Here is an 11702-nt window from a genome sequence, read left to right as displayed (position 1 = left end):
TTCAATAAAAAGCATTTTATAAGCAAACACTGCGCTGCACATTGCAAGAAATTTAGTTTCCCTACAACAAATCCGTTTCCTGCGCAAGTGCTTAAAGTCTGAAGATCCGTTGTAAAACAAATATTGTACGTCCTTCACATTCACTTGCATTTATCGTATATTGCATTCAAAGGCTTCAAGGTACGCAGCTTGCTTGAGTTTCACAAGTAGGATTTTGCAACTCAAGGTATATGTGCAGTTTTGCTTCAGTTTATGCACATATAGCAGGGTCCTCCCACAAAAACTCGATGAAGCCTTCAATTTAGTTACATTTAATTTATTGTCACAAGTCAAGTAATCCTATTATTTTGAGCACATGTTCAAGGTTAGGCACACTCAGAAAATTCGTCGACCTTCTCTTCGGTTGCCGGGATGAGTGAATTGTAGTGTTCTCCCATGTCATACATGTGGCGATGGTAACTGTAAGGACCATTCAAAACATTAACAACCAAAGTATTGGCACTAATGGTATGACTGCATGTGTACTGTTTAGGACTTCTTCACTTCCTTTATTTGGGGTGACTGGGTACGTATGAATAACCATCTGATGGGTGTCTATGCATGGCTATCCTCATTTCTATCGAAAGCCTTGTACATTCAAACCTCGTTAATATGACCACGAAACAGATATTGGTCATAAAGCGAATTGTCATATTAACGGACGCCACATGATATGCACCTATGCATAGCACAAAACTGTGCCATTATAAACTATGCTGTGTTGTTATTATGTCATTGAAAATGCTGCGTTATTATTCACTGCAAAACAGGACGCATTATTAAAGAACTTCTTAGTCTATTTGTGGAAAAAATCCGATAACATTGTCTACCAGGGAAAGGTAACAATCTTTTTCGTTTCCACCTCTGTTACTGGCCCATATTTGTTTCTGTTTCAGTTTCCACCACTGATGTTTCAGTTTCGGTACTGCCCCATTCCTCACCTCTTTTTTTTCCGTCTTTTTTTGGCAAGCTTTGAGACTGTGATGAAATTTAATACCTAGCCCGTTTATAACAATAGTGACGGGAATGCGAAGTCTGATCGTTATATCAGAGTTATCGTTATATATAAGCTTTCATGAAATCGCCAGTCGGGATCACATCAGTTTAGTAGAATGGCACAAGCTGAACGCCGCTGAACATGCATGTTTGTTGAGAGCGCAAAAGCATTTTATCTTGCTCTAAATGGACACAGTTTTCTGTCGAAAGCTTTTCCAAGGCAACATAAGGCACATCACGTGAGGCTCCGCACCTTTTGAGATAAAAAGATTTTGTCCATTGCTCGTAATCCACTGCCGTAGTCGCCATCATTCTCACTATTGGAACTACATCGCCCATTAGAACGCGCCTCGTCCATGTGTAATTCGTCGGTGCGTGATGGGTGGCGACACGCAACTGTCCGTCAGCTCACATTTTGGAAGGCATGGCGCTTCGCAAGAGATTTTGCACCAGTAAAAAATCCGCGGAGCTCGTGCAACTTCGGGTGGAGCCACGTGTCTTTCCTCGTCAAAACGTGGCTCGGAATGCCATTGTAGACCTATGATTGTGGCAAGAAAAACTTGAGGGCGAGAGAACGCTGCGGAGAGGAAACATACTTCTCGCGAGCCCCTTCCAACCTTTCGAAGTTGCGCGCCTTGCAACGCACGCATACAATCCCTGGCAGTCATGCGCGGATAAACGCACTGCGTTCTCACTTTAACGCTCACGGAGGCTCACTCTCTCGAAAATGCCACCGTAATTTGTTTTCCACGAAAATGTGCAATCTTGCTTTTCGATTTTCACGCGTTTTACCGGCCGCCGGGAGAATTCTGATATCTATACACGAGCAAACGCTTTCGCGGCTATCGTTATATCAATGTGTTGTTTACTTGTACTTCAATGGGCGAGCTGACGGGAACCAGCAATTTGATCGTAATATCGTTGTTATCGTTATATCGAAGATCGTAATAAACGGGCTCGACTGTATTCTTAAATCTATTTTGAGGACTTTAGGGATATGTGCACACGACATATTTATTCAAAAATATACATGCATGGTTTCTTTGAACAGCTAATATGAACATGGTCTTCATGAACATTATTCCTGCTTGCACCTTGCAAGCCACCATAAGCGTATAAGAACTATGCTTCCTCTATTTACTACATATATGCTAGTTTTAGTTCGCTTCATTTAGCTTTATTTCGTAAATTTCTCTAAATGATACAGTAAGGATTGCTATAATTCGGGTCCAGCAGTAGCCGAAGTATTAGCCGAATTACTATTACCGTAAATCATTTGCATTTCCATTTCTGTTCCAGGTATTCTGAGTGTGCGATGTCCGTTTCTGTCACCGTTACCTGCTCTATTTCTGGTATATAATACCATTTCCGTTACCGTTCCCTGCTGTCTACTCAGTTACATTTTCAAGCTGTAGTTTCTTCAATGATATAGTTGAATGGTCAATGGTGAACACATTCTGCATGTCTTTCTATTGCTCAAAGTCTTTTGCAGCAGGTCTGTATGACCAGGTGACCACGGGTACTGCTCTTCTAAGCTTATTTACCGTTGCAACAAGGAGCACTGCGAGTCACCCTGAAGCCGGGCGTGCAGCTACGACATGTGTCATCCCAGGTGCACTTGTTCAACCACCGATGGTCATAATATCGAGGCTTGAATAGACGTGGTCTCCCTCCATTTGTGCGAAAAATCTTGGTCATTGTCGGATAAGCCAATTCGCATATTAACGCGGAGGATTTACATAGGAAGGGAACAAGTACAAGGACAACAAACCTGTAATTGCACACAAGGCAGCTTTGCTCTACTCTGCACCAATGAAGTGTGATATCAAACAACTGAATGGGCATTTTCTAAAAAAATGAATTTTAATCCCCTTCTAACTTACCTAAGTAGGATAGGTTTTGATGTGTACTCCATTCCGATTTCTATACTGGGCCCTGTAGCCTGAACCACGATGACGGGTGCTTTACAAACATGTGACAGTGCTCTCAACTGCATACACAAAGAGAAATGCTTATTCAAAAGATTGCGGACAGTTGCCGAAAGTCTGCCCACACCGAACTTAGTTAGCAATTTATCACCCGCGCTTTCTATTTTTCATCTCGCACAGATCACTGTTGTAAAGTTCACATATCACTACTTGCAGCCCTAATTCTCTTTAAATATTTTTTATCTCTTTCATTCCAGGCACATCCACTGAGTGGAACTACCTTCCATGTGATATTGTGTCCATAACTAACCCAGAGTTGTTTTGCAAATCAGCGTCACAGCTCTTTTTGTCATAACATCAATATGTTTTATTTCATGCACTTTTCTTTATTTGATTTTGTACAGTTTGTATTCTTTTGTACTTGATCTCTGTGCTTTTTGTGTTCTTTTGTACTTGATCTCTGTAATACTTTTTGTGATTGAGGATAAATTAAATGTGTCCACCAAATGCAGGCTTCATTTGCAATGTAAGTTACGACATGCAGGCTTTTTGATGGCATTGCTCTGGGCTATCTGCCTTATCCTATACAGGGCATCCCACAAGAGGATGTCACTCAATTCCTAAAAATAGGTTTTAATTGGAAAAATTATAAAATCACTTTGAATACGCTCATACATACTTTTGCCACAATTGAGGCGGTTTGCATTCGCGCTACACATTAATTAAGCTAATTGGCATAATTAAACTCGAAAAATTGCCAAGCAAAGGCAGCATTTTTCTTCCTGAATTTGGAAGCCTATGGTCATAACACACTATTCCAATCAAAATCACGGGGTTTTTCACAAGATTTTGACAAAAACTTGACAGCCGAAAATCAGTCACTGGGCAAAGCATGCCTGGTGAAATTTGCGTTTGCGGAACTCTTGGTTCCGCCGTTATCGAGATCACGTGGAAAGCAGCAACACAGTTTTATTCTGATCAAGGGCCTCGTTGCACAACCCATCATTATCAGTGGCTGGCGGCTGATGACAGACACATTGATAAAGGCGAAAGGTGTGATTGTGGCGTGGTTTCTTTTCTTCTTGCACAGGAGGGAGGTAGGGAGGGTATTTGGACAGAGCCGACTGTTCCGCATACGTAAATATCAGCAAGTGTGCTTCGCCTAGCGACTGAATTTTGGCTGTCAAATTTTGGTTGAAATCCTGTGACAAACTCTGTGATTTTGATTGGAATAGTGTGTTATGGCCATAGGCTTCCAAATTCAGAAAGAAAAAGGCTGCCTTTGCTCGGCAATTTTTCGAGTTTAATTATGCAACACGAACGCAAACGGCCTGAATCTGTGGCAAAAGTCTGTACGAGTGTATTCCAGGTAGTAGTTTTATAATTTTTTGAATTAAAGTAGCACAGAAGTCATTTTTAACACCCTGTTTTCTACCTATAAAACTGTTAAGTAGGCCAGTAAGATGCCAATGAAAAAATGGCTAGGAAGCAAGCGAGCTGGTGAAGATGATGCATAATGTAAAACCCCGAGACTAGAGAACCCTGTCCCTTCTGTCCCTTCGTGTTCCCTAGTCTCGGGGTTTTTACATTATGCAGTAAGATGCACCATGCGAAGTAATTCACATCAAACAGTCATAATTATCGCGGAAATTTAATTTAAAGTACGCCGCAAAACGCGACCGTGCACAACGGTGGTGAAGAGCAGTACCAGCCTGTGATCTGCTTGGAACCTCGCGCTGACGCTATAAGGAGAACGCTCGCTGATTGGTCTAGAGAAATGTTGTCTGCTACTCGGCTGTTCGGGGTTCTGAAAAAGCCTTTCTCCTGGCTCGGTAATGATTCGGCCGCTCCTTCTATCCCCAGTTCTCCGGGAGAACTGGCAAAACTGGTTTACGGCTGCAAAGGGACAAGGCGCTGACCCGCACTGACCAGCGAACCAGAATGAGTTCTCCTTATAATGTCATCGATGACGTGGCATCATACCTTCTCATCCTCGTTATACCTGGAGTGGCGAGTTAAGGGTGAACGCGCGGAGCTATGTTTATGTGAGTTTTTTTCTGGGAAACAAATTGCACACATCAAAACCTTTCGCGCTATTCGGTAAAATGACACACACACTTTCATCAGACGTCTTAATCTGGAATATTTTTGGATGGCCCTCTGTACTCCTTTAAAACCTATTTTTAGGAATTGAGTGACATCCTCTCGTGGGACACCCTGTATGTATGCCATATCCACAAAGCTATGCTATATGCCCAATGTGCATTGGGTGTCTCATAAGTATGACAACTACCATAAAGCCCGTAAAATGAAGGACCCTGTAAATATGTAGGGGCTGTTCTACACAAGAGAGCAACACAAATGTCACATGCATGTAGTCACAAGGGTTTTCCTTCCAGTTCCCCAGTTTCCTAAGAAGAAGAAAAGGCATACTTTTGGTGCAGTGTCCTCAGGAGTCAGGGATCAAGCTGATGCATATATACTTTCCTCATAAAATCACTGCTGCACATGCCCTGCCATGCGTTAAAGACATCACCTCACTTCCTACATAGCCCATTTTTCAATTACTACATGACTGAAGGCTACCTGAATATTGCAAGTTTTGTGACTTTTGCCAAACACTCTTTTCAGGTAAACCATAAAAGATACCTTATGCTACAAATATATAAATGATAGTAAATCACAGTAACTGACAAGCTAACAGCAGCAATTATCGCTGAAAACCTTCGTGAATACCTTGCAGATTACTTCTAAAAACAAGGCATTTAAAAATTAATAATAGTAGCTATGATGTGCCACTGCAGGTGAGGAGAAAAACTGTGTTAAATGAAGATGATCGAAACAAATTGCAGGTGATCTGCTTCAAACATAACATAATGTAAATACATTCGATGCTCAAAGTACCCCGAATCCTATTTAAAAAAAAGATAAATAATGCGTCACATCAAATGCATCATTATCTTAAAGGGGCAATAAACAGGTATACATGGTGCACTTTCTTTAAATGTGTCGTGACACGTTGCCGACGGTGAGCGCGACGGTGAGTCGCACGAAAGTAAATAATGGCTCCAAACCGATCGAATATTCACTGTACTCTTTCGAGCTCATGCCCCGGTCCGCCATGCCCTGGCGACAATGGACCTTTTTCACAATAGCCTATGCGTATGCGTATGACCATGAGGCGCCGGAGAGGACTATCTCCGTCTTCACTAGATGGCGCACTATGGGGACGACAGAAGTGGGAAGCAGTGGGGAGACCGCACCAATGGCGCGACCTTGTCGCCCCCGCGCCTGGCCGGTTTTGGTCCTTTGTGCTATCCACGTGGATTTGTTTTGATATGTGCCAAGCATGGTTCGTTGGAGAGCCACTAGGATACGACGCGTATGTGAAAAAGGTCCATAGCCACACATCATTTTCATGTCGCACATCATCAATCGTTCAAAATGTGGGACGCTTATACATTGGTTTTGTTGTAATATTGAGAAGTGAGGTAAATTCTAAACATCTTTCCACTTGTCAACCATAAGATCGCCAGTTCAAACCGTACCAAAAGCCTGCAATGTTCCATTTCATGTGCGCACTATGTTTTCAGTGCTGTACTGCTCCGCGGTCACTGTGATGTTCCCGAAACCGGTTCCCTTGCAAGCCGCAGCTTGTCTCGACAGGGCCCGTCATTGGCTAGGAGAGCGAAATCTTCCCCATCCCCAGAGCCTGGAATGCGGCGTTGTTATGCGTTGGCATGTTGCGACGTGACTCCCTTACAAGGGTGAAGGAGAGACCCACCCATGGATTGTGAACTTTGAATGGCATTGTTTTTCGTGGCAAATATGCTCGCTACAAGTAAATGAATTACATATTCCGATATCGTGAGCCATGTTCTTTATGGCGCATCATAAATGGAGAATGTAAGTAAACTGGGGTTTCCCGTTTTAGGTATTTACCGAAATGCACTGGTAAATTTTTATGCGGTCGGTGAAAGTAACTATACACTGATAGTCACCAGAATAAGCAGTTTAAATTGTCTGTTGCATCAAAATATCTGTTGATGAATGAAACTCCTACAAGCAAGTTTTCTATTTCTAGCTTTTGGAGGGCTTATGTGAAGCCGTGAACGGCGCTTTCTGCTGCAGATCTCAACAACAACTTTATTTTCTCAACTTGCCCATGCTACCCATATCAAAGGCTAATGTAGAGCTAGCATTTTCAAACTTAACATACTGCAAAGAAAGGAGCAGTATGCGCTGTTGCCTGAATTCCTTAAGGTGCACCTGACAATTTATTAGTACAACAAGTTCAGGCTTTAGCAGTTGGTACTGTAACGAAACAAATGTAAATAAAGTGTTGCATTCACTGTATGCATAGGAAATGCCAGTAAATGTTTCTCTGCTACTTTCACAGTGCATCTTCAAATTTTAGATATTACCACTGAAAACAGCCAACTCGTTGTGAGCGAAATAACCACCAACTTTCATCATCAAATCTCTGAAAAATTAAGCACTGTAAACCGTAAGTCTAACATAACAAACGCCGTTTTGTTGTTACGAGGAAATGGCACAAAAATCGAGCTTGCGTTATGTGCTGCATTTGGGAGGAAGACATTTTGGTTCATTGGAGGGAGCGGGCAAGCGAAGAGAGTCCTTTACTCTTCCCTCCTTCGGTGGCACACATGCATGAAAACCACATTGGAGCCATCAGAGACCACTAAAAGTCAGTGCTGTACTGGCAAAATACCGCATGGTGGTACCACCGGAGAAGTACTGACAGGGCCTGTCATCCATCACTAGAAACTTATGGCATTCTGCATGTCAAAGACCTATGTTTTTCTCACCTCTACCTGTCCACCCCAAACAGGAGTCGTGGCCAATTCTTCGCAGTATTCTTCAAATTCTTCTGCAAAGGCATACATATGATGCATATTTTATACACACAGTAAAAATATCAATACAAAAAAACAACAAAAAACAAAAAACACTTAAATGGTATGCACACTAAAACACTGCAATTTGTAACAGAACCATTGCTCTGCAATTTTTACAGAAACAAAAACCCTGCAAAAAGAAGGGCTAACTTACCAGCATCCATCATATCTCCTGTTTTTTTACTTGTTAGAAAAGGTAAAAATTCGTCAACATGCTGTCGCATGTAGTCAGCGACTTCTTGACGTAAGGCAGCCATTGGTTTCTGAAGTGTAGAGGGCAGTGATATATTCACTACAGATACATTATGGTAATATATATAAGTAAATTAATTTGCCTTGCAGCCTCACAAAATGACACAGATACTTACCTCAATTTCCTGCAATGACAGCTGATGCTCCACTGCCTTGTACATACTGAAAGAGTTCAAATGTTCTCTTGTTCAAGTAACGCAACAAGGGGTCCCATACTGAAGTCCCTATATGGAGTATATACAAGCTTTAATGCACTTACCAATTTCCATCCGAAGGAATCTGTGAAAAGAGAAGAAAGCACCAATGCAAGGTATGCAACAATATCACAATGCAACCAACAACAAACTGACAAGTACGAAAGCAGCATGCGCTTCCTGTCATATTCTTTCAAGGTTCGAAATGGGGTTGCTACCACAGCCGGTTGTTTTATCCTAATGAATAAGCTGACCAAGCCTATTTGTCTACCATAAGTGCCAAAAGAAAGTATAACATAACAATAGTAAAGTTCACAAAGTAATTTTAATGAGTACTTGCCACTGATGTTTTATAACTATGTGCAAGAAACATTTCTCTAGCACATTCTTAACCCTTTCATAGATGGATATAGTACGATCAATAAATTATGCTTGGAAACACCTTTTTTTTTTTTGTTCCCCTTGGAAGGACTGGGAAGAAATTGTACACATAGTTACACAGGGGTGCATTTTGGAACACATTTGGAATTTCTATCAATCCAGGAGAAATTATGTCAAGCATCCAAAATACTACTTTGTTTGATATGCTTGTAAATGTTACATGATATACCATGATAACAGTGTTGCATCACATGCTTGGTGTGCGTTGACTGAAGCCCACCATAGCAGTTTTCTTTCTGTTCCTAGCCAAGAATGTGATATCTACCAGGGCAGTGATAAATTTAATTATAAAAGTTAATTTACTGTTGTTGGGGATCAAGTAAATGCAAAGTGCGATCATCAAAGCAGCAGAAACAGAGAGTGAGTCTCTCTGACAAGTGAAACAATCTGTAGATGCAGATTACATTGATGTCTTGCCAAAATATACATCAGAAAGGAAGACACAGATTGAGGCCGTTTGCATTCGTGTTACGTATTAATTATGCTAATTTGCATAATTAAATTCCAAAAATTTTCAAGCAAAGGCAGCATTTTTCTTCCTGAGTTCAGAAGCCTATGGCAAACATGCTATTCCAATCAAAATCACAGGGGCACAAGATTTCGACAAAAATTGAACAGCTGAAAATCAGTCGCTGGGCGCAGTGCGCTCGCAGATATTTACTTTTGCGGAACTGTTGGCTCCGTACCAGTGTTGGGCAAAGTACCTCAAAACTGCGCTTAAAGTAAAGTACCAAGTATCTGGCATCATTAGTACTTCAAGTACAGTACAAAGTACTAGGCAAAGTAGTTCAAGTACTCATCAAGTACACTGCCAATTTAATTTGTATCACTTTGCATTTCACTGTTTAGTAGATGTGTCTTGCTGTTTTAGCAAAAGCTGTAGTCAGCATTCTTGACAAATGCTATGAAGCTATGAAGCCATGAAGTCCTTGGTTAAGTGCTAAGCCGTGAATATGAACTTAATCAGATGACATAATTTGCAGCTACATGTAGAGAGGCAATCAATTAGCTGTGCTGTAATTATGCAAAATACTATTATACCTCCCTGACTGATCCAAGATCACCTGCCCTAGTGGTGTTCCGGTACTAATCTTCGGCTATAACAGGCTAGGAAATTTCAGTGGAAAAGAGGGCACAAGCCAACAGAAATGGTACATTTCTGGGCATTCCTTGCTACTTTTTGAAATACAACATATTGAAAAAATGAATATGAAGAAAATAAAAAAGGATGAAGCACAATGTAAGACTTCATTTTTATATGGCTGTGATCTGCAGCAATGTAATCCATGTGACGAATTAAAGCAACATAAAATGTAAAAATGAAAGCATGTGTGTCTTACAGGCTGTTACTTTAGTTCATCAGGTAATCCAATCACACACTGTGATATAAAATGATTATTATAATTGCCAATGAAGGAAACAATATAAAAAACACTAGAACCATGCACTGGGAGAACTGAAATGACAATTGACCAAGCCATCGTTCTGCTGGTTGCAGTGTCATAATGTGTGTATATTTGCATTCCATTCATTTTACATAAACATAGAAGTGCTGGTACTTTTTCAACACTTCAAGCATCTCAACAATGTATATGCTTCAATAAATATGCTCTTTAAAAGCACAAAAATCGTTTTTGGTAAAATGTCAGAATGGGACTGTTTGTACTGCATCCCACTCAAAGTGCTAAAATGAAGAAGACACATAAACCACTATCTGTGTGTTTTCATTTTCTTGTTGTTATTTTGCACTTTTAGTAGGGTGCATCTTTCATACTTTTTTGTGATTTTTTGTCTGGAGTCTAAGTTTGGCTACTTGAGTACTTGATGGGGAAGTACTGGGAAAAAGAACTTTACGTATAGCACAAAGTACAGTGATTTGAAATGTACTTAAAGTAAAGTACAGGTGCTCAGAAATGTACTTAGAGTACTACTTGAGTACTTGAAGTACTGCCCATCACTGCTTCATACAAATACCCTCCCTCCTGTGCAAGAAGAAAAGAAACTACGCCACTATCACGCCTTTTGCCTTTATCAGAGTGTCTCTCATCAGCCGCCAGTCACTGATAATAATGACGGGCTGCGCGACAAGACCCTCGAACGGAATAAAACTGTGTCGCTCTTTTTCTTTCGCCGCGATAAAGGCAGAGCCAAAAGTCACGCAAATCCAAATTTCACCGGGTATGCTTCGTTCAGCGACCAATTTTTGGCTGTCAAATTTTTCTGGAAATCTTGTGAAAAAACATGTGATTGTGATTGGAATAGTTTGGTTTGGTCATAGGCTCCCAAATTCAGGAAGAAAAATGCTGGCTTTGTCGATTTTTCGAGTGTATTTGTGCAAATTAGATTATTACCTAATACGTGACACGAATGCAAACCGCCTCAATCTGTGGCAAAAGTCTGTATGAGTGCATTCCAAGTAGTTTTAGCATTGTTTGAAGTAAAACCTATATTTTTTGGAATTTAGTGACATCCTCTCATGGAACACCCTGTACATAGGTACTGGGTGTTTCACGAAGGTCCCCTGGCTGAATAATTCATAAACAGGCAGCGCTATCGAAAAACTTTATTTTCGGTGAGCATCCCTGAGATATCGGCCAAGAACTGAGAGAGTGAGCGTCGCAATAAATAAAACTCCTAACTTTAAAATTTTACTTCGGCTACTTTCGGAACCTCTGTTTTATCGATTGGAAACTTCACGTGAAAAATGTTCCTGCAGAAACCTGCGTTGACATTGAGTGATATTTACAGTAATTAATTGGTTTCAGTTTACATTTTTCTTGCGCAGAGCTGCATACCAATACGGTCTTAATGAATATGCCCTGAATTTTTCAGCCGGGGGACCTTCGTGAAACAACCGGTATATATATGCAGGGTGTTTTTTTTAAATAGCCTTTACAGAATTTTTATTAAAAAGCTATGAGAGCAGCATAGAT

The 11702-nt window shown here is 40.8% G+C and overlaps 1 protein-coding gene across 1 annotated transcript in view; it reads right to left on the bottom strand.

Annotated features, from left to right (window-relative positions):
- The window catches only part of LOC135378327 (deubiquitinase OTUD6B-like), a 29896-nt gene continuing 18194 nt past the window's right edge, over nt 1–11702 (bottom strand). The window contains exons 5-10 of the mRNA XM_064611332.1: nt 8394–8413; nt 8251–8296; nt 8037–8145; nt 7793–7854; nt 2919–3025; nt 1–459 (exon numbers count right to left, since the gene is read on the bottom strand). Of these exons, the coding sequence (XP_064467402.1) occupies nt 366–459; nt 2919–3025; nt 7793–7854; nt 8037–8145; nt 8251–8296; nt 8394–8413 (438 nt within the window). The 3' untranslated portion in view covers nt 1–365. The remainder of the gene's footprint in view (nt 460–2918; nt 3026–7792; nt 7855–8036; nt 8146–8250; nt 8297–8393; nt 8414–11702) is intronic.

The sequence above is a fragment of the Ornithodoros turicata genome, chromosome 1 (assembly GCF_037126465.1).
Source record: "Ornithodoros turicata isolate Travis chromosome 1, ASM3712646v1, whole genome shotgun sequence".
NCBI classification, from domain to species: Eukaryota; Metazoa; Arthropoda; class Arachnida; order Ixodida; family Argasidae; genus Ornithodoros; species Ornithodoros turicata.
The sequence above is the reverse complement of the archived record's forward strand: the minus strand, read 5'-3'. Positions and strand labels throughout refer to the sequence as shown.